At 43.7% G+C, this 22,022-nt stretch overlaps 1 protein-coding gene across 1 annotated transcript; it reads left to right on the forward strand.

The window, feature by feature from the left end:
• Positions 1–598: 598 nt before the first annotated feature.
• LOC108386199 (histone-lysine N-methyltransferase PRDM9-like) lies at positions 599–19,469 on the forward strand. Its single transcript, XM_073227548.1, is given in 13 exon segments — positions 599–681; positions 847–977; positions 1,277–1,384; positions 5,223–5,276; positions 6,513–6,582; positions 6,653–6,735; positions 7,366–7,467; positions 7,686–7,957; positions 8,358–8,425; positions 9,582–9,775; positions 11,921–12,678; positions 12,681–12,860; positions 19,305–19,469. Coding segments are annotated over 13 exon segments (2,268 nt in total).
• Positions 19,470–22,022: the final 2,553 nt, after the last annotated feature.

Here is a 22,022-nt window from a genome sequence, read left to right on the forward strand (position 1 = left end):
ACCAGCAGGCCAAAGGATGTCAGGACCACAGGCCGCTGTACGGTTGTTGAGCCAGGAGCACATTCAGTGAGGATTTTAACCTCTCTGGGCAGACCAAGAGGCTGTCAGGGAGGAGGCATTTGCCTCAACCATGGGATTGTGGGGAATTGAAACATCCAAAGGGTGTGTTCTATGCCAGCTCAGGAATTGGCTTGGGGGCTCCTTTTTCCAGGTTTTCTGTTTTTATTTGGCTTATGCGTTATTTATGAGGCCTTCTTAGACCTACATTCTTTAAACATGCTTTCAGATTTAAAACTCTCCCGGTGATTTTTCTAACATACCTATTATTGCATTAGTTGTGTTTAAATCTTTGAACCATATGTAACTTATGTTGCGTCTATACACTGTCTTATGAGAATTTACATAACTACATACTCTTCTTCTCAACATACCGAGGGCCACTCAAAGGCAACGAGCTGGAAGGCCACGGTGAGAGGTGTGGGAGGTGAAGCCAGGCTCCAGATGGGGTCTGTAAGAAGGAGGGGAAGAGGGGCCCGGTGACAAGGAGCCTGCACCAGTAGGCGACCCTCTCTGTGAGTGCAGGCAGGGTGTCTGAGACATGGGGAGAAAACGGGACCCTAGCATCAGCAACTGCTCTACGTCAGCGGAGGGATGGGAAAATGCTCGCTTGGTGTTTGCACAGTAATTGAGGAGCCAGTCAGGAGACCGAGTCTTCACCCTTATTTCAGAGACCACCCAGCGGCCTCAGGCTACACCCTACATGCAAGACGGAGCAGAAGGCCCAGCTCACAGTTCTGACTTGTATTAGTAAATCACTGATGGAACCTATTATTTTCTCTGAGCCAGAGATGCTTTCAAAGACATTTCCAGATACTTCTCCGAGAAAGAATGGACAGAGATGGGAGACTGGGAGAAAACCCGATACAGGAATGTGAAAAGGAACTATGAAGCACTGGTCGCTGCAGGGAACACGACATGTGGAGTGCAGAGTAGCCTGGGAAGCAAGTCTGCAACCCCTGCATGAGCCCGGCTCTCTCTCAGGTGGCTCCGTCTGCCCACAGTTCCCTTCTGTGTGGAGACAAACCCAGAGGGAAATGCTCCCTGTATCAGTGTGCGGCCAGTACCGGTAATGCGGAGCTCACCTCCTGCCTTACTCTAGACCCTCCCAGCACATCCCACTGAGTCGCTATGACTTTATAGTGCTTTCATTTCTTGCTGTGCTTTGTTCATTCTTCCAGCTCTTCCCTTTTAAGACAAAGATTTTGCTTCTTTCCAGGTCTCAAATCTCCTTGACCAGCTCTCATGCATCGTCACAGGCAGGCCACCAAGCCCCAGGTGGATGACACTGAGGATTCTGATGAAGAATGGACGCCCAGGCAGCAAGGTGAGGAGCCAGGAGGATTTAAGGGTGTCCTGAAGCTGACCTGGGTTCAGGTACCAGCTGCGTCTCAGGAGGTAACAACAGAAACACTATTTCCTCAAAATCACAGATGTTCACAAAGCAAGCAAGATACAAAACAGCATATTATACAGTAAGAGGCTATTCATATCAAGTTTTTAAATGGGTAAAGTAATTATATATGTTATTTAAAGATATATTAATAAGCAACAGATGTATAACAATCGGAACATGATAAGAAATACCAAATTCAGAATAGTTATCACCACAAGAGAAGAAGGAAGGGCTGGCAGGTGGCGTCACTGTATATTGATTAGTTTTCTGTTTGTTTTGATTTTTGTGTTTGATTTTTGAAGTAGAAATAAAGACCTGAAGCCTTTTGTAGCAGAATGTTGCAGTAAGACTGAATGGTGGTGGATATATAGGTTTTCCAGTGTTAACTCTCCATACTTTAAAATATATCATTGCTATTTGCATTTGTAAACATTGTTAACTAATGAAAAGGCAGTTAAGGAAATCCTAATTAGACTATAAATCCAAAAGGGAGCTTTCTAACACTAATTTCATGATAGTTCAGTCATTGGATTAAATGTCTCAGAAGAGGGAATGATTAATATATTATGTGAAGTTACATGATTTATGTATGTATATCTAATCATACCACATGGTGTTCTTACCCAAAAGTGAATGTGATTCTTTGCCTGGATTCCAAGAAAGTGTTTGAGAGCTAGTTAGGGTCGCTGATCTTCCCCCCAGTCCCTGACCAGAGACAGCATCAGGTAAGTAAATGAGGTACAATCACTATAAAACAGAAATGAGAGGCTCACTTCTGCTGCCCCTCAGACAGGAGAGTTTAAGAGAAGAGTCAGTCTGCCTAAACTAAACTGGGGAAAGCGGCTTGGATTAGGTCCATTATTCTCCATGTACAGATTTCTGAGTCCTTAGGATCTTAAAAGTAGTGTAAGAGATCTGAAATTCACAAAGGTTCTGACAGGGAAGGAGAGTCTTCGGGGGAAACTGTATGCCCACGGTTCATCGTACATCTGTGCATCGCTGTCTGGATGCAATTAAAACCCCCACCCCAGTCAATTTCTTTCTTTATTTTTATTGTGGTTTAAAAGAAAACAAGAAAAAAAAATAAAAGTTTTTCCTCCTAGCAGTTTTTAAGTAGGCAACACGGTATTATTATTATTACTTTTTTTAAATTAATAGGCTTTATTTTTTAGAGAATTTTTAAGCTTACAGAAAAATGAAACAGAAAGTACAGAGAGTTCCCTCTTTCCCTCCACCCACAGGTTCCCCAGTTATTAACATCTTGAATCGCTGCGGTGTGTCTGTTACAATTCATGAACTGATACTGATGGACGATTATTGACTGGAGTCCACGGTTCATAGTGGGGTTCAGTCTTTGCTTGTACAGTTCTATGGGTTTTAACAAATGTGCAATTTCATGTGTTCACCTTTAACAGTTTTACCCAAAATAGTTTCACTGCCCTAAAAATCCTCTGTGCTCCACCTGTTTATCCTCCTTCCCCGCAACCTCTGGCAGCCACTGATCTTCTTACCATCTCTATAGGTTTGCCTTTTCCAAAATGTCATATACTTGGAATCACACAGTATGTAGTCTTTAACACTGGTTACTTTTACTTCGCAATATGCATTTAAGTTTGCTCTCTCTCTCTCTCTCTCTCTCTCTCTCTCTCTCTGTGTGTGTGTGTGTGTGTGTGTGTGTGTGTGTGTGTGTGTCTGTGTGTATAGCACATTTTCTTCATCCATTTATCCATCATTTAGGTGCTTTCATACCTTGGATACTGTGAATAATGCTGCAGTGGCCGTGAGGGCAGAGATATTTATTCAAGATCCTGTTTTCAAATTCTATTCATATATACCCAGAAGTTGGACTGCCAAATCATAGGGAAGTTGTATTTCTAATTATTTGAGGAAACTCCATACTGTTTTACATAGTGGCTGTGACACTTTACATTTCAACAAACAGTGTGTAAGCATTTCAGTTTCCTAACATCCTTGTCAACACATGTTATTGTATGTTATTTTCATACTGGCCATCCTAACAGGTATGAGATGACATGTTGCTGTGGTTTTTGTTTGCATTTTCATGGTGATTATTGATATTGAGCATCTTTTCATATGTTTGTGGGCCATTTACACGTATCTTCTTTGGATAAATATCTATTCAAGTCCTTTTTCCATTGTATTAGTCAGCTTGGGCTGCCATAACGAAATACCATAGACTGAGTGACAATCCTCAGAAATGTGTTTTTCTCACACTTTTGGAGACTGGAAGTCCAAGATCAAGGTGCTCTCATGGTGAAATTCTCTTCCTTGCTTTTAGGCACCCTCCATCTTGCTCTGTGTTGGTACCCTTCTTCGTGTGTACTCTTAGGGAGAAAGACCAGATCTTTCTCTTCTTCTTGATGAGACCAATCGTATCATGAGGGCCCCATCTCATGACCTCATCCACCCCTACTTACGTCCGAAATGCTCCATCTCCAAATACCATCACATTGGGGGTTAGGGTTTCAACATAGGAGTTTTGCAGGGACACAATTCATTCCATAGCACCCAATTTTTAATTAAGTCACTTGATTTTTTACTGCTGAATTGTAGGAGTTCCTTATATATTCTGGATATTAAACCCTTATCAGATGTATGTTTTACAAATACTTCCTCCCATTCTACACGTTGTCTTTTCACTGTGTTGTGTCCTTTGTTTCACAGAAATCTTTAGTGAACTCATGTATATTTTATTTTGTTTCTTGTGCCTCTCATGCCATATCCCAGAAATCATTGCCCATTCCAATGTCAAAAAGTTTGCCCTTGTTTTTTTCCTAAGAGTTTTATACTTTAAGGTCTTCCATTTGGGTCTGTAATCCACTTGGAGCTGATTTATGTATATGGTGTCAAAAAAAGGGCCCACTTTTATTCATTTGCATGTAGATACTCTCAGCCTCACCGTTTGTTGAAGAGACTGTGTCCTTTCCATTTACTGTGTCTTCTTTAATTTCTTTCCGCAATGTTCTCTGATTTTCAGTGTGCAAGTGTTTCACTTCCTTGGTTAAGTTTACTCTTAATTATTTCATTCATTTTGTTGCTGTTCAAAATGGATTGTCTTCTGAGCTGCTTTTTTAGATTGTTCCTTGTTAGTGCATAGAAGTGCAAGTCATTTTTGGGTGTTAGTTTTGTATCCTGCAACTTTGCTGAATTTATTAGTTCTAACAGGATTTGGGCAAGAATCTTTACAATTTTCTCCATATGAGATCCGCAGCCAGACATAATTTTACTTCTTTCTTGCCAAGTTGGATTCCTTTTATTTCCTTTTCTTGTGTGATTCCCTGGCTGGGTCTGACAGTACTCTTCTGAATGGAAGTGGCAAGAGTGGACATCCTTGGCTTGTTCTTAATCTTACAAGAAATGCTCTCATTTTTTCACTGTTGAATACGAGGTGGGAGGTGGGCTTTTCATATGTGACTTTTATGATAGTGAGGCAATTTCCTTCTACTCCCAGTTTGTTGGGTATTTTTGTCAAAAAAGGCCAATTTATTATTTAACGATGAATGCAATAGATAATTTATGAACATAGGAAGAAATGTAAGTGACATTTTCTCTAGTTTTTAAACACTTTAAAAAAGCTAGTTGATGGCCCCAGTGGAAAGCCCCGATGATGCTTCAGAAACCATTTTCCGAGCGCCCTTCAATGCTCCTCGTAGTCATCACTCTAGTTCAGGCAGCCGTGGCCCTACTGCGAATGTCCAGAGTTTGGAATTACTCACCAACTGAAACATTGATTTTTCTTCACCTTTAGGCCAACCTTCTTGGGTGGCCTTCAGAGTGGAACGGAGTCAACACCGGAAGGTGAGTATTTCCTAAATCCTGTTGACAAGAAAATCTTTCTCACGGACCGAAACACAGGTAAGAGGGGGAGAAGGCGCCGAGTGCGCTGGAAGCTGCTGCCTGCCTCTCCTGGTCCCTTCTGCACAGTGTCTGCTATCACTTTGATAGCGAGTAAGAACAGCAACAAAGCAGCTACCACGTGTTTCTATTTTCACAATACTTCAGACTTTATTTTAAGCATTTTACATGAGTAACCTGACTTGAACCTTGCAGGAACCCTATGAGGTAGGTACTATAACCATCACCATTTATAGATGAGGAAACTGAGGTAAAGAAATGTTTGATTACAGGCCTTGGATCACAGTTTCAGTGGTAGTGCAATCTGATCCAAAGCTCCTTCTCTAAACCACTTACAAGCCCATTAAAACTTTCCTAGTTGTCTAAAACTCACACTGTCTTTATTCTTAACTTCACTCATCTTACTGGTGATAACAGCTTAAGCTCCTGTCTGCTATGCTACAGTGGGAGATGTGCTGAGACCCTCTGACTAAGGGAAGCTTACAAATGGTCAGTACTGACACTGAATAGTCCCATATGAAGGAGATAGGATCCCCACCCTCACAGCCCCCAACTCTAATCCAAAGAGGCATCTCCCAGCCCAGAGGAAATCCAAGTTTGATGGTTGAGGAACAACAAATAAGAAAATAGGACTTCATATAGGCTACACACTATTCAGCCAAAACACATCCATCTGGCACTGCTTTCAAATGCTCATTCTTGTACGAGGAAGTGAGTCTTTCCTCCGAGCCTTACTCAGGCCATCACATTTATTTGTAATCATCTGTGTAGCCTGCCTCTGAAATGGGAGCTTTTTGAGAACCTTGTTCATACCTCACTCTTCTCAGAAGTCCCAGGACCAGCTCAAGGCCCTGTATATTTTCTGAGTAATTCGTGTTAAACTAGATCAAACAAATTAAATTAGATGTAAGAGGGTCAAGGAAAGCTGAAGATCGTATCTATAAGATAGACTTCAAATATGGAGGCCAGGGAGGAGGTAAGTTGACAGCAAGACTAACCTCACATTCATGCTGCATTAGCTCACAAAATAACTTGGTCACAAAACAGTATGACATTGCATGTTCATTATAACATTAAGAATTCACATATATGCCAGTTTATGGGTCAGGAAACTGAGGAAAACCAGCTGGCGTTACAACCTTATTCAGACAGAATTGACAGGAACCAGCTAATCCAATTCCAGACACTCTTTCCAGGATCTGGCAGTCTGCAACCTTTGCCATCTTTCCTTTATCGTCTAGACTTCTCGGTTCTCTTCCCAATCTCACTGTTTGGTCACCTCATTTCCCAGATGTATTTGATACCCTCTGTACATTTCTACATTTCCTCTTCTGAGCAGGCCCAGAAGCCAGTTTCCCCTCCTGGAAAAGCAAGTACCTCTGGACATCACTCTAGACAAAAAATGGGTAAGAGGAAAAACTTGAGTTGCTCTCAGTCCTTTAGGAAGGCTGATGAATATGGTGAAAGCATGTCGTTTGCTCTTTGGATAGGCCCGGGTTTAAGCTGGACTAACCTGAGGCCTGAAGTTAGCACTAGGGCCTTGGGCAAACTTTATAAATTCTCTGAGTTCCTGAGTGTTCATTTGTAAACTGAAGATAAGGATGCATAGCTCATGTATTGTTTGAAAACATTAATTTAAAAATAAAAGAGTTGGCCTGTGCAAGATGTCCAATAAATCCATCTGTGATAACAGACCATACTTTCTTGGTATTGTATGCTCAGACCTTTGTTTAATGCCTACCATGTTACATGCCCTCAACAAATATTCTCTGAATGAATAAATGTGTGAATGAACCATTTTCGAAGTACAAACTTTGGGAAGTTTAACCTGATAATGAGAATAACTGAAATTCAATTGAGCATCCCTAGTCAGTGTTGAATGGTAGTCTCTCTGCACCAGTGGTTAATGGGGCGAAAACCAGTGTGTGTAGAAGGACAGGGGGCCGTTTGATGGGAAGAGATTTCAGTTTCTGACCAAACAGGGACTAACATTCCAGACCTCACCAACCTCACTTACCTACCCTTCTCCAACTTAGAACTTGGGGGAGAGGAGACTGAAGGAAAGACGTATAACCTACAAGAAAGAAAGGGCCGTGTGTACCAAGAGGTCAGCGAGCCCCAGGATGACAACTACCTGTGTAAGTGACCCTTTTGGCCCACTCACAGAGAAGGCTGTTGTGTCTTGGTACAATAATTTCATGTTGTCGTTTTCAGTCCCCACATTATTCCCTTCCTCTAATGACTTGGAATGCAGGACTGAAGCTAAATGGTGTGAGTGCCTGCACTCTTTCTGAAGCTCTTTACGTTCAAGAACGTGCACTATGCTTTCCCTGACCCCTGCTACTCTCACCTGCAGATTGTGAGAAGTGTCAGAAAGTCTTCATTGACAGTTGTGCTGCTCATGGGCCCGCTGTGTTTATAAAGGACACTGCAGTGGACAAGGGACATCCCAACCGCTCAGCCCTCACTCTGCCCCCTGGGCTGAAAATCAGACCGTCGAGCATCCCTGAGGCTGGGCTTGGAGTGTGGAATGAAACATCTGATCTGCCGTTGGGTGTGCACTTTGGCCCCTATGAGGGCCACATCACAGGAGATGAAGAGGCGGCCAACAGCGGGTATTCCTGGCAGGTTAGAACATCTATCTCTTCCCCTGTCCTCCGGCTTCCCACATCCCTCCTGTGGATTGATGGGACCTGACCTTCTACATACCAGAACATGGATGGAGATAACATGGTCAGCTCCGTGTACTGGGTGGACTTTGCATCAGCATGGAGCTCCCAGGTAAAGATCAGAGGGGAGGTGGGAGCATGGAAGCACAGACATAGACAGGTGGCTCCTCCCTTGCAGGGCCCTTGCTCTGAGTGGGCAAACTGACTCGGATACATTGACGATGGCTGAGGAGCATGTCACATTCAGTTGGTGCCTGAATCCATGCAGGATGAAAGCACCTTGATAACAATACGGTGTAACACTTCTTCTGTTACCTCCCCCGGCAAAAAATCCTTTAACTTCTCTTTCTGAAATTCAGATCACCACAGGGAGAAACTCCTGTTTGTATGTGGATGGAAAGGACAAATCTTGGGCCAATTGGATGAGGTAAGGCCAAGTTTTCTGAGTTTCAGAGAGGACATCTGACTCTCACAAGCCCACACTCCTTCCCTTCTCATCATGCCTCCCTCAGTTGTCTCCCTCAAGCCTGTGTTTCTCTGTTTACTCCATACAATGTTTTATTTCAAGAGCTATTTAGAAAAAAACAAGAAATAAAAAGATAGTATGTGTCCTAAAATATAAATCTCTATGCTAGACAAAATTTCAGCCCTGGAAGAAACCTTGAGGAGCCTAGATTCACACATTTTAACTTATCTAATCAACATTTATTAGGCATTTACTATGTTCCAGTTCAGATAAGGGAGTTCTTTAACTAAGCACATTATAATCCATGTCCTTACGGAGGACATATTGCAAAACCATTAAAAAATTGATTTCAAGATTTAACTATAATTTTCCTATTTTTTCAAGAAGTACACAGTGCCAAGATAAATTAAAACAAGGGAGGGCAGCAAATCTTTAACCTGTGAGAGCAGCAAATCTTCTTAGATTCACTTGTAATTAGAACTGGGTTCTGAAGCCTGCGTACAAATAAGCTGTAGTATGGCCATGGGCCTCTGGGCTTCATGACCCAGCCCCTTCCCTTACCAGGGGGACACAGAATATGAATGAACCATTGTTGTCATGTGCAATTATGCTAAGGTAAAAGGACCTCCATTTTCTATAGAAACCCGGGGGAAGCAAGTAAATGGTACCTTAAATAAAGGGTGGAGAGATTGGACAAAGGCATCTCAAAACAGGATATGAGTTAGGCTGGTATGTGCTAATCTAGAAGCAGAGTCCATAATCAAGCCCAAAGTTCTGTGTTACGAAACAGACTTAACTTAGAGAAGCTAAACATCAGCGGATTTTATGGCAAACGGAGGTGGAGGCTAAGTCTGAAATCAGGCTTTGGAAAACACTTAGGCAAGGGAGGGAAACATTTTAGGCAGGATGAGCACAGTAAGAAAGACACGGCAGTAAGAATCCACATGATATTGTGAAAGAGACTGAGGTATGTACAGAAGCTTCCCCAGGAACAATGAGGGGAGGGGGCAGCGTCCAAGCCAGCCATAAACACCGGGCATGGAGCTGGACGTGGACATGGTAAGCGGCGGGAACTCACTGCTGGTGGTTTCTTCCCTTTTGCCCGCTGTGATCCCAGGTACGTAAACTGTGCCAGGGACGACGCCGAACAGAACCTGGTGGCCTTTCAGTATCACAGTGAGATCTTCTACAGAACGTGCCAGCTCATCAGGCCGGGCAGTGAACTGCTGGTCTGGTATGGAGACGAGTATGGCCAGGAGCTGGGCATCGAGCGGGGAAGCAAGTGGAAGGGAGCGCTCACAGCACAGAGAGGTGGGCACCACTGTTCTTTAAAATAGAAAGAAATGAAAGGATTCTTGGGAATTTCATAGTCCAACTCTTAAGAGGAGTAAAATCCAGAATAAAGTCAGTAAAATTGCAATTCAGATGCTTCAGAAATTAAGGACTCATTTCAGAGGCCTTTGACACTTAGGAACACTTTTTACTTTTAAAATTTTGCTCTGATTTTTGTAATACTTTGTGCATGAAATATATCACAGCATACACAGAGTACTGGAAGACTTAGGGACAAAAAAAAAAAGAGTTTTCAAGCACCTACCGACTCTCTCCCCAACACAGTTTCTTCTGGCCCTTTTAGCTGCTTCTTCTTAATTTGTTCCATATTTCTGAATGACGTGTGTGTTGATGTGCACTCATTCACAGTTCAGTCAGTTCTCGTGTGAGTCCCTGCTCTGTGCCCAACAGCGGCAGTCAGAATCACCCCTCGAGCAGCTGATGGGTGAACAAGGGTGGGTGTATGTGCACAGCGTCAAACAGCAACGAGTGCTTTGAGGGGGACTAATCTAGGGAAGGTGTCTAGGAACCATGAGGGGGGCGACGAGGTCAGGGAAGGGCTCTCTCAGGAGATAACATTTGAGACATGCAAGTACCAGTGGGCAAAGAAGTCCAGGCAAAGGCACCAGCTAGTGCACCATCCAAGGCAGGAGAGGTGGGGTGACAAGGACTGGCTGGGAGACCAACCAGGGGAAGGAGGCCTGGAGGGCAAGAACGGAGGTTGGGTCCATACATGGTAGCCCGAGGCCTATGGAGAGTCACATGTGCTCTGCTCTGAGATAATGCTTTCTTTAATTTTTGGAAAACAGACTGCAGAAAGAAGATGGTGGGTTGATTGGACAGATGGGAGTTGGGGCCATAAGACGTATGATTTGGGATATATTTTGAAACAGGACTTGTTATTGCAATTAAAATGCTAAGGCTGAATGAAATAAGTCAAGTATGAATAGGTGGTGTGACTCTTGAAGAAGGGTATACTTTCATTTTGTGATTTGTAGAAAACTGACAAAGAATCAATTCGCAGTCTAGTTGGGGCAACAGGAGCCCAAGTCCTTTAGTCAGTGTGGCCTGGACCACTCGCCCTTGTCCAATCCGAATCCCACCTCCTGGTGGGTATCCAGAAGCATAGGGGTCCTCAATCAAATATCTTTCTGAATGTGGATGATGAAATTCAGATTTACCCACACATGCTCTCTTTAAGCACTATTCTAGCCTGCCTTCCACATTTCTACATCTCCAGGCTGAGTGGCTCCTAACTTAGTGGATCCCATTCCCCTCAGAGGAAATACCTAAGACCGATTACACCTGAGTCATCAGGAGCATTGTTACCTCTCCAAAGAATAAGATAGCTGCAGACACTGTCACAGGCAGATATGACATAGACAATACTAGGATGTAGGAAAAGGCCACTGCAGGTCCATCTGTGGGAGGGGGAAGCTGCCTCTGAAGACACTTGAAAGTTCCTAGACTGAGCAATACATATAAAATGCCCTGGATGTGGGTTTGGGGGATTTCTGAGGAAGATGCAGTGAATAAAAATGGAGTGGAGATGTGTGAGAAATACTCTCACTGTTCCGAACTCAGTAAGCTGACACAGAGACAAAAAGAATGATGGAGCGAGGCTTTAATGGCGGCCTTGCAAGATCAGGTGTCTGGGGAGCAGGCTCACTCAGGGCCCTTACAAAAAGCAACTTATTCTTTAGCACATGAGTCCCTCCCCTGGTTCCTCATTGGCTAATCTCTCCCTGATGTTGCCTAAGCAAGTTATATCAATATTACGCTTTCTTTACATTTGTCTTAATTTTATTGGCTGGTTCAAAACTTTTTCTGCATTTTCCTGAAGTGATGCACAGCCCACACTTTCTCAATCTCCCTTCCCCTCCCAGCTGGAGCGACTCCCTGGTACATGTTCTGACACATAGGCTGCTGGTCAATACCCTTTTGTTGAAACTTTAATTCCTCTGGGAATGTCACATTTAGTTTTATGCCATTCTTAACAGATGCCACACACAGCTGTGCTGTTAGCACAATAAAAATGATTAGTGGGGCAGGCCCACCAGAAGACAAAGCATCCACCCAGACAGCTTTGTCAACATCTACCTGACCAGAAAGTTCTTCTTTCAGCAGAACCAAAGCCAGAGATCCACCCCTGTGCCTCCTGCTCTCTGGCCTTCTCCAGTCAGAAATCCCTCAGCCAGCATGTGGAGCGCAATCACCCCCTCAGCCAGCATGTGGAGCGCAATCACCCTTCTCAGGTCCCCCCACAAACACCTCCAGGAAAACATCTCCAACCAGAGGATCCCTGTCCAGGCCAACACAGCTGGAGTGACAAAGCTGAAGGTCAAGAGGTCAAAGAAAGGTCCAAAATTTTGCTTAAAAGTTTAAGGCAGAAGAGGATTTCGGGGACCTTTTCCAACCCACCCAAAGGACAAATGGGGGGCTCCAGGACACATAAAAGAATGATGGAGGCCAGCACAGGCCAGAAAGTGAATCCAGAAGACACAGACAAATTATCTGTGGGGGCAGGTATGTCAACTGGAAGGGTCAGGAACAGAGGGTGGGGTCAAGGCTGCACTGATAGGTCAAATCTCATCCCACACCAGAAGACACACACCGGGGAGAAGCCCTATGTTTGCAGGGAGTGTGGACGGGGCTTCACGCAGACAGCACACCTCATCCGACACGAGAGGATACACACCAGGGAGAAGCCCTATGTTTGCAGGGAGTGTGGACGGGGCTTCACACAGACAGCACACCTCATCCGACACGAGAGGATACACACCGGGGAGAAGCCCTATGTTTGCAGGCAGTGTGGGCGGGGCTTTACACGGAAGTTTTCTCTCATCCCACACCAGAGGACACACACCGGGGAGAAGCCCTATGTGTTTGCAGGGAGTGTGGACGGGGCTTCACGCAGACAGCACACCTCATCCGACACGAGAAGATACACACCGGGGAAAAGCCCTATGTTTGCAGGGAGTGTGGACGGGGCTTCACGCAGAACGTACACCTCACCCGACACCAGAGGACACACACGGGGTAGAAGCCCTGTGTTTCAGTTATGGTGAGTGAGCCATTGCCAATAAATAGCATCCCAACAACCACAGGAGAACAAATGTAACCATACATACTCCATACGCATGCTGTGAGCAATCTTCAAAGGAAGCCTCCTGACCCCTTACACTCCAATTACAAGTGCAAAAATAAGTGGTTGCAGAAATCTCATTTTCAGTACAAGAAATGAAGTATACAAGTGGGGGAGAATTTCCTCAAGTGCTTTGGGGATGTTAACACCAACCCCCTACATGGCTTTTTGGCTTCCTGTTCCAATAAATTTTGTCTCCAAACAAATCTGAAGTCCAGACCCCATGCTTCCTTCACCCCTTATCACTGAAAGCAGGATCTGAGAGGACCACAGAGAACACAAACTCTCAGCCCAGGTCTCCCAGGCACTCAGGCCCTGGAAAGGCATATGTCTGCAGTCAATCGGGGTAGGTCTTGGAGAATTGATTAGTGGGCCCAGGGAGAGAAGTCTAGGATTTGAGACAGACTCATAAGGAAAGGGAATCCCCTGGTATCCTGGAAAATGTGGTGTTTCCTCCTATAGACCCCTTCCCTCCACTGCCGCCCTCCTCCCTTGCCTTCTGGCTCCACTCTTAGTTTCCTTGGACCACTGTAGCTTCACAGATGAAAGCCAGAAAGGGGTGTGTGCATGCACATGTGCCTGGCTCAGTCTGGGTCACCTGGTCTTCCTCTCTCTCTCCTTGCTGCCTGCTCAGCATCAGCATCTCATGGTGCATAGCACATGGACTCCATATCAGACTGCATTGGGTTTACGCTCTGATCAGACTATATTGAGCTCTGCCCTCACCAGCTATGTGGCCTACGGCTACACATTCACTCTCTGTGTGCCTGTTTCCTAATCTATGAACTGAGAACGTGGCACAGAGGGTGGCTGAAAATGCAAGCCCCTTCCTCATTGTCAGTCTCCAACTGCACTGCTTTCAATGCCTATGCCTTCCAGGTCCTTAGTGCTGGGCAAGGGAAGACAGACACCGTAGGGGCTGGGGAGCCACATTCAGAGACTACACAGACACCACTGCCCCCTCTGCACAGACTGACTTCTCAGAATTCTCAGCAACCCTGAGAAGGAGGAGAGAAGACAGGGATGCATCTGTCCTCCCCACTGAGCCTGGAAGCCTCAGAATCTCCCTCCACATAGGCAGGCAGAGCTGTCAGTTACATGTGAAGCCAGCCCCACCCACTCTTTGATGATCCAAATGGATTCTAGAGGAGGAGTAGAGAGAGGTCTGTTTCCTCTTCCCTTCGGTAATAACCCTCATTCCTAGGCTGACCACCAGCCTCCAAGGTGGCCAACAAATCCCCCTCCTGTTATCCACACTCTGGTACGGCGGCCTCCTTCATGGGACAGGACTGACAGGTGTTGTGAAAGTGCTGTACGACTCCCTAGGTCATAGGAAGGCATTTGGCTTCAGCCTTGCTCTCACCATCTCGCCCTGTGCAAAGCAACTGGGGGTTCATATTATTTTAAATGTGCGTTGAACACTCACAAAGACACACAACCACCTGGATCATCATACCAACCTAAAAGTCATTTGAAAGAATTGAAGTCATAATTATCAAATTATGCTCTCTGATCGGAATGCAATTGACTTAGGGTTAAATCACAGAAAATTAAAAAGAAAACCTCCAAATATTTGTAAATAACATACTTCTGAATAATAAATGGCCAAGAGGAAGTTCAGAAATATTTTGAACTGAATAAAAATTAAAACAACATATCTAAATTGGTATGATTCAATTAAAGTGGAACTTAGGGAAATTTATAACATTAAATGCTTAGGTTAAGAAAAAGAAAAGGTATCAAATCACTGATCTTTAAAAAACTTTTTTAAAGGACCAAAAATAAACCCAAATCAAACTGAAGGAAGGCGGGCGGGGGGAGGGGAAGCTAAGCAGAGAAATGGACAAAATTAAAAACAGAAAACTAATAGAGAAAAATCAATGAAATAAACTGGTTATCTGATACCAGTAAAATTTATAAATGTTAACAATGAAGATACAAATTATCAGGATCAGGAATGAATGAGAAGATCTCAATACAGACTCTGTTCGATATTAAAAAGATAGTAAGGAAATACTATGAACAACTCAACACACATAAATAGGTAAAAAGAACAAATTCCTTGAGAGAAAACTAACTCATCAAAGAGAAAATAGATAACCTGAAGAATCCTTTAATTATAAAGAAATTAATTCATAATTAAAAGCCTCTCAAAATTTTTTGCTTAGCCTAAATTCTATTAAACATTTAAAGATGAAATGATACCAATTCTACACAAACTCTTCCCAAAAAGAGAAGAGGAGGGTACCCTTCCCAGCTCAGTTTTACAAAACCAGCATTACCCTGATGCCAAAGCCAAAAAGAAAAGAAAACTATGGGTTAATATCTCTCATAAATATTGATACAAAAATCAAACAAAATCTTAGCATACTGAGTTCAGAAGTATTTATTACATTATATACTACAATCAGGTGGGGCTTATCCTGAAAATTCAAATTGCTTCAATATTTGAAAAAAATCAATCAATGTAATGCACTATATTAATAAAGAAGAACAACTATACAATCATACCAACTGATGCAGAATTAGCATTTGAAAAACATGTCATCCATTCAAGAGTTTCAAAAAATTGTCAGTGAACAAAGATGGAAAGGAACTTCCTTGGCCTCACAAAGGTCACATAGAAAAAGCTGAAATGTGATATTATACTTAATGATAAAAAGACTGAAAGCTTTCCCCTGAAGATCAGGAGCAAGGGAAGGATGTCCTCTCTCACCACCGTTATTTGAATTATACTAGAATTCCTAGGCAGTATAATAAGGCAAGAATAAGAGATAAAAGGCATACAGATGGGAAAAGAAGAAATAAAAACGTCTCTACTTGCAGATGACATGATTAAAACCAAAAGAAGTAGCCCAAAACACTTCTCTTAGAACTGAGTTAATTAAGGTCACAGGACATCAAGAAAAAGCTCTTAAAATAATTTTATATCTACATACCAGCAACACCGTTTCCAATAGCTCCAAAAATATTGAAATACTTAGGAATAAATTTAACAGAACATGAACAGGATCTGTAAGCTGAAAACTATAAAACACCAATGAAAGAACTTGAAGAGCTAAATATGGGAAGACAAATGGTCAGGACAGGAAGGCTCAACTCCCCAAACTGATGTATAGATTTAACTCAAATCTATGAAGTATGGGTCTGGGAGTTCATACACCTCTCCACCCAACTGTCAGCTGCTGGCAGTCAGAATCCTTGTTTGCAGAAGAGGCTCAAAGGTGTGAGTACTGCCTAATATCCACTGGATTCCAAGTCTCCATCTCCTGGCAAACTGCTGAGAAGCCCTTCGCCAAGGCCACCATCCAGTGCCTGTAACATCTGGCAAGCCTCCAAGACCTGCTGGCTTCCAGCACCTCCACCTGACACTGTGATTGTCCTTGTCGGGGCAGGTCGATAGTCCTTGGGCAAACACACCACCAGCTGAAACGATGGGACACATGGCCAGCCTTCTGCATCACATACTGAACTCTGACCACAGCTAAGGTCAGCCTCACCTGCTTTCGCTCTGCTTGTCTGCTGCCAGGTAAGGATGCTGTTGGCTTGCTTGGGCACCATAGCTGGCAGGTGAGGGGGTCACTCACCAGGACAGTCAGCCAAGAGCCCAGAACAGCAGAGTACCCGGCACAGCTGGGGTCCAGGCAAGCCTCACAGAGGGCCGAGAGCACATGAGAGTCATTTGTCTGAAATTTGTAAACTTCTCTTTGACCCCTGGACTCTGCGCTGCCTGGCCCCAGGTCAGGTCCCAGTCCTATCAGTCTGGCCTATGACCCCATTACATGAACCAGTCTCCCTTGGGGAAGGGTGTTGCCCAGAGTTGTCTTCACAGATCAGCCCAGCTGGTTGGGAACTTTAAGGAGCTTCAGGCGTCCCATCCCCCTAGTTGCCTGCTCAGCTCCAAGACCCCCCACTGTGACATGCAGCCTGCTGCACCTCCCTCCAAGCCTGCTGGCACTGGCTCCCAAACTGGCAATCACTGCGCTGGTGTCAGGCCAGCCAGAGGGAGGCCATGCCCACAACAGCTCTAAGAATCTCTAAGAATGAAATAATACTGAGAGAACTGTGTGACCAATCCAAATGGAACAATATTCAGATTATAGGGGGTACCAGAAGAAGAGAGAGGAAAAGGGATAGAAAGTGTCATTGAGGAGGTAATTGCTGAAAACTTCCCCAATCTGGGGAAGGAGATAGTCTCGCAAGCCATGGAGGTGCACAGATCTCACAACACAAGGAAGACAACATCAAGACATATAATAATTAAAATGGCAAAGATCAAGGGTAAGGACAGACTTTTAAAAGCAGCCATAGAGAGAAAAAAGATCACATACAAAGGAAAACCCATCAAGCTATCATCAGATTTCTCAACAGAAACCATGCAAGCCAGAAGGGAGTGGCATGATATATTTAATTCAATGAAGCAGAAGGGCCTTGAACCAAGAATGTTCTACCCAGCAAGGTTATCATTTAAATTTGAAGGAGGGATTAAACAATTTTTAGATAAGCAAAAGCTGAAAGAATTTACCTCCAACAAACCACCTCTATGGGGCATTTTGGAGGGAGTCTTATAGATGGAAGTATTCCTAAGGCTAAATAGATGTCACCCAAGGGATAGACAAAGAGTACATATCAAGATTCATAATAGACAAAGAATGGAGGAGGAAGAAAAAGGAGGGAAAAAAAGAACCTTTAGGTTGTGTTTGTAATAGCATACAAAGTGAGTTAAATTAGACTGTGAGATAGTAAGGAAGTTAACCTTGAACCTTTGGTAACCACGAATCTAAAGCCTGCAATGGCAATAAGTACATACCTATCGATAATCACCCTAAATGTAAGTGGTCTGAATGCACCAATCAAAAGACATAGAGTTACTGAATGGATAAAAAAACAAGACCCATCTATATGCTGCCTACAAGAGACTCACTTCGAACCCAAAGACATACACAGACTGACAGTAAAGGGATGGAAAAAGATATTTCATGCAACTAATACGGAGAAAAAAGCAGGAGTTGCAGTACTTGTATCACACAAAATAGACTTCAAAACAAAGAAAGTCACAAGACACAAAGAAGGACATTACATAATGATAAAAGGGTCAGTCCAACAAGAGGGTATAAGTATTATAAATATCTATGCACCCAACACAGGAGCACCTACATATGTGAAACAAATACTAACAGAATTAAAGGGGGAAATAGAATGCAATGCATTCATTTTAGGAGAATCCAACACACCACTCACTCCAAAGGACAGATCAACCAGACAGAAAATAAGTAAAGAGACAGAGGCAGTCAACAATACACTAGAACAGACAGACCTAACAGACATCTACAGAACTCTACACACAAAAGCAGCAGTATACACATTCTTCTCAGGTGCACATGGAACATTCTCAAGAACAGATCATATACTAGGCAACAAAAAGAACCTCAGTAAATTCAGAAAGATTGAAATTGTACCAACCAGCTTCTCATATCACAAAGGTATGAAACTAGAAATAAATTACACAAAGAAAATGAAAAATCCCACAGACACATGGAGGCTTAATAACGTGCTCTTAAAGAATCAATGGATCAATGACCAAGTAAAAACAGAGATCAAGCAATATATGGAGACAAATCACAACAATAATTCAACATCACAAAACCTGTGGGATGCAGCGAAGGCCATGCTAAGAGAGAAATATATTGCAATAAAGGCCTACCTTAGGAAAGAACAATCCCATATGAACAGTCTAAACTAACAATTAATGAAACTAGAAAAGGACAAACAAATGAGGCCCAAAGTCAGTAGAAGGAGGGACATAATAAAGATTACAACATAAATAAATAAAATTGAGGAGAATAAAACAATAGAAAGAATTAATGAAAGCAGGAGCTGGTTCTTCAAGAAAATAAACAAAATAGATAAACCCCTAGCCTGACTTATCAAGAAAAAAAGAGAGTCTACACACATAAAGATAATCAGAAATGAGAAAGGAAAAATCATGATGGACCCCATAGAAATACAAAGAATTATTAGAGAATACTATGAAAATCTACATGCTAACAAGCTGGATAACCTAGAAGAAATGAACAACTTCCTAGAAAAATACAACCTTGCAAGGCTGACCAAGGAAGAAACAGAAAATCTGAACAGATCGATTACCAGCAACAAAATTGAATTAGTAATAAAAAAACTACACAAGGACAAAACCATTGGCCCTGGAAATGGTGGAGGAGCTGGGGAGGACAATTTCATCTATTGAAATCCCGCCCAGCTGTAATCATGAAAATTAAGACACAGAAACTGTGGGTTCCTCTGGGAGAGGAGCAGTCCCCTCCCCAGGTCATGGAGCACTCTATGCTCTGCTCCTATACACAGGTGGAGTTGGCTGATTTGGACTCTGGGTTTTGGCAGAAACCCTCAGAGTCCATATCAGCCTGGCTCCTGCGCCTTTGGGTTGTAGGAGTGGATGGGATCATTCTGTCTGGATCAGAAATGGGAAATCTGAATTCCCTGACAATTCATTCTGCCCTGCAGCAGTAACTGCAGAATGTATGCCAGACCCCAGGGAAACATCCACTTTTCAAGTGGGCAATGGCCACACTTCACACTGTAATGGGCCAATCAGGGTGACTTACCATCGTCTCCCACTAGATGGCAGACATACACGAAGCTCTAACAGGTGTCACTGGAGTTAGGCACAAAAATGTCACTTATAACCCAGTAAATGTACAACATACTCTGGCTCTGGTAGAAACAGAAGCTGAATGTTCACTGATTTATGGCAACCCTGAGTGGTTTCCTAGTACACCCACCAGTATAGATGGAAACAGTGGTAAGTCTATCAGAGTCAAACAAGCCCTAATCCCATTGGAAATAGGGCATCTGCCCCCAAAGGAGTATACTGTGTATATCTCTTCCATCCCCAAATAAATTTTAGGGATATATATCCTGCAGGGCCTATGGTTGCAGACCACTGCAGGTGAGTTCAGACCACTGAGGATACATGTGGTGAAGGCAGTTCTGAGGGGACAGGCTAAGCACCTGCCTGTAACTTTGCCTGTGCCTTGGCGGGTGATTAATACTAAGCAACACAAATTTCCTGGAGGACATAAAGCAACTGGAGAAACCTCTGAAGAACTAAAGTAGGTGGGTATTATAAAGCCCACTCTTAGCCCTTTTAATTCCCTGATGTGACCAGTTAAAAAAACAATGGTTTCTGGATGACTGTGGATTACAGAAAACTGAATAAAGTCATACCTCCTTTGCATGCTGCCATCCCCTCTATTAAAGGCCTTATGGACAACCTCAGTCATGAACTAGAGATATATTGTGTTGTAGATCTTGCTAATGCCTTCTTTTCCATTGACATAGGACAGGAAAGTCAGGAAAAGTTTCCCTTCACATGGGAAAGAAAGTAATGGACTTTCACCGTCCTTCCACAGGGGTACCTCCACAGTCCCACCAACTGTCATGGACTTGTAGCCCAGGACTTGGCTACATGGGAGAAACTGCCAATTGTGCAGCTGCACCATTATATTGATGAAATCATGTTTACTTCTGATTCCCTTACAGACCTAGAAGGTGTAGCACCTACATTGCTGCAGTATCTACAGGAGAAAGGATGGGCTTGAACAGAAACAAGGTTCAGGGACCTGGTTTGTCTGTCAAATTCTTGGGGGTTGTCTTGTCAGATAAGGGTGAAGTTATCCCAGGAGCAGCCAGAGATAAAGTCCATGCCTTCCCTATCCCTACAACTATGACATTATTACAAGAGTTTTTGGGTCTTTCAGTCTACTGGAGAGTCTTTATCCTGCACTTGGCACAAATTCAAAAGCTCTTAAACCATTTGGTACAAAGGCACATTAGGGGATTGGGATGACACTTGTGCAACTGCTTTTACTACCGCAAAATGGGAAGTCAAGGCCATGAAGGCCTTTAGTGTGATAGACCCATCAAGGCCCTGTGAGCTGTATGTTCATGTGACCAAAGATGGTTATGGCTTGGATCTCTGGCAGCAGCTTGAATGAACTTGCCAACCTATTGGACTGTGGTTGCAACTCTGGAAAAGAGCAGAGGTACAGTATACCTTAATAGAGAAATAATCGGCTGCCATGTACCACGCCTTGCTGGCTACAGAACCCATCACCAGAATGGCTCCAATAAAGGTAATAACCACCTATCCCATCATGGGATGGATACAAGACTGGACCCAAAAGCCATGGAGTGGTGTGGCAGAGATGCTTACACTGGCCAAGTGGGGTGCATACCTACAGCAGCATAGCACCCTCTCTACTAACCCCTTGAATGAAGAACTCCAATGCTTACTGGGGCCAGTAACATATACCAGAGAAAAGCAGGAAGAATTTGCTTTAGAGCCATTAGATGCAGAGGGCTCTTACCGTGAGGGAAGAGCCCCTGTACCTGAAGATGCATGGTACACAGATGGCTCCAGCCATGGGAAGCCCCTGAAATGGAGGGCCATAGCTTTCCATCCTAAGACTAAGACAAAGTGGATGGAAGATGGTGAGGGGAAGAGCAATCAATAGGCAGAGTTCTGGGCAGTATGGCTTGTGATGAGCCAGGAGCCCTCCCCAGTAGTTGTCTGCACTGACAGCTGGCCATCTATTGAGACTTGACTCTGTGGCCACCAACATGGTACCATGCCAACTGGGTGATTGGTCACCAACCCTTTTGGGGGCAAGAGTTGTGGCAAAACTTATGGGCCTCTGGTCAGGCTACAACAGTTACAGTATATTATGTGACAGGCCATTTGCTACTGGCATCCCCAGGAAACGATGAAGGAGATGAATTGGCCCAGGTATGTTGGCTAGAAGGAAAGCCTGCCTCTGATGTGGCCCAGTGGTTATATCAGCATTTGTTGCATGCAGGGCAAAAGACAATGTGGGCTGTAGCCCATTGGTGGGGCCTGCTTTTGACCTTTGAAGAAGTCATCAGAGCCTTGCAAGAGGACATTGTGTGCTCTAAATTGGGCTTATATGGAGTCCCACAGCAGCTTGGGATGACAGCTAAGGGGCTGATGCCCCTCAGCAGGTGGCAGACAGACTATATTGGGCCTCTTCCTGTGTCACAAGG

Source organism: Manis javanica, chromosome X (assembly GCF_040802235.1).
Source record: "Manis javanica isolate MJ-LG chromosome X, MJ_LKY, whole genome shotgun sequence".
Taxonomy (NCBI): domain Eukaryota; kingdom Metazoa; phylum Chordata; class Mammalia; order Pholidota; family Manidae; genus Manis; species Manis javanica.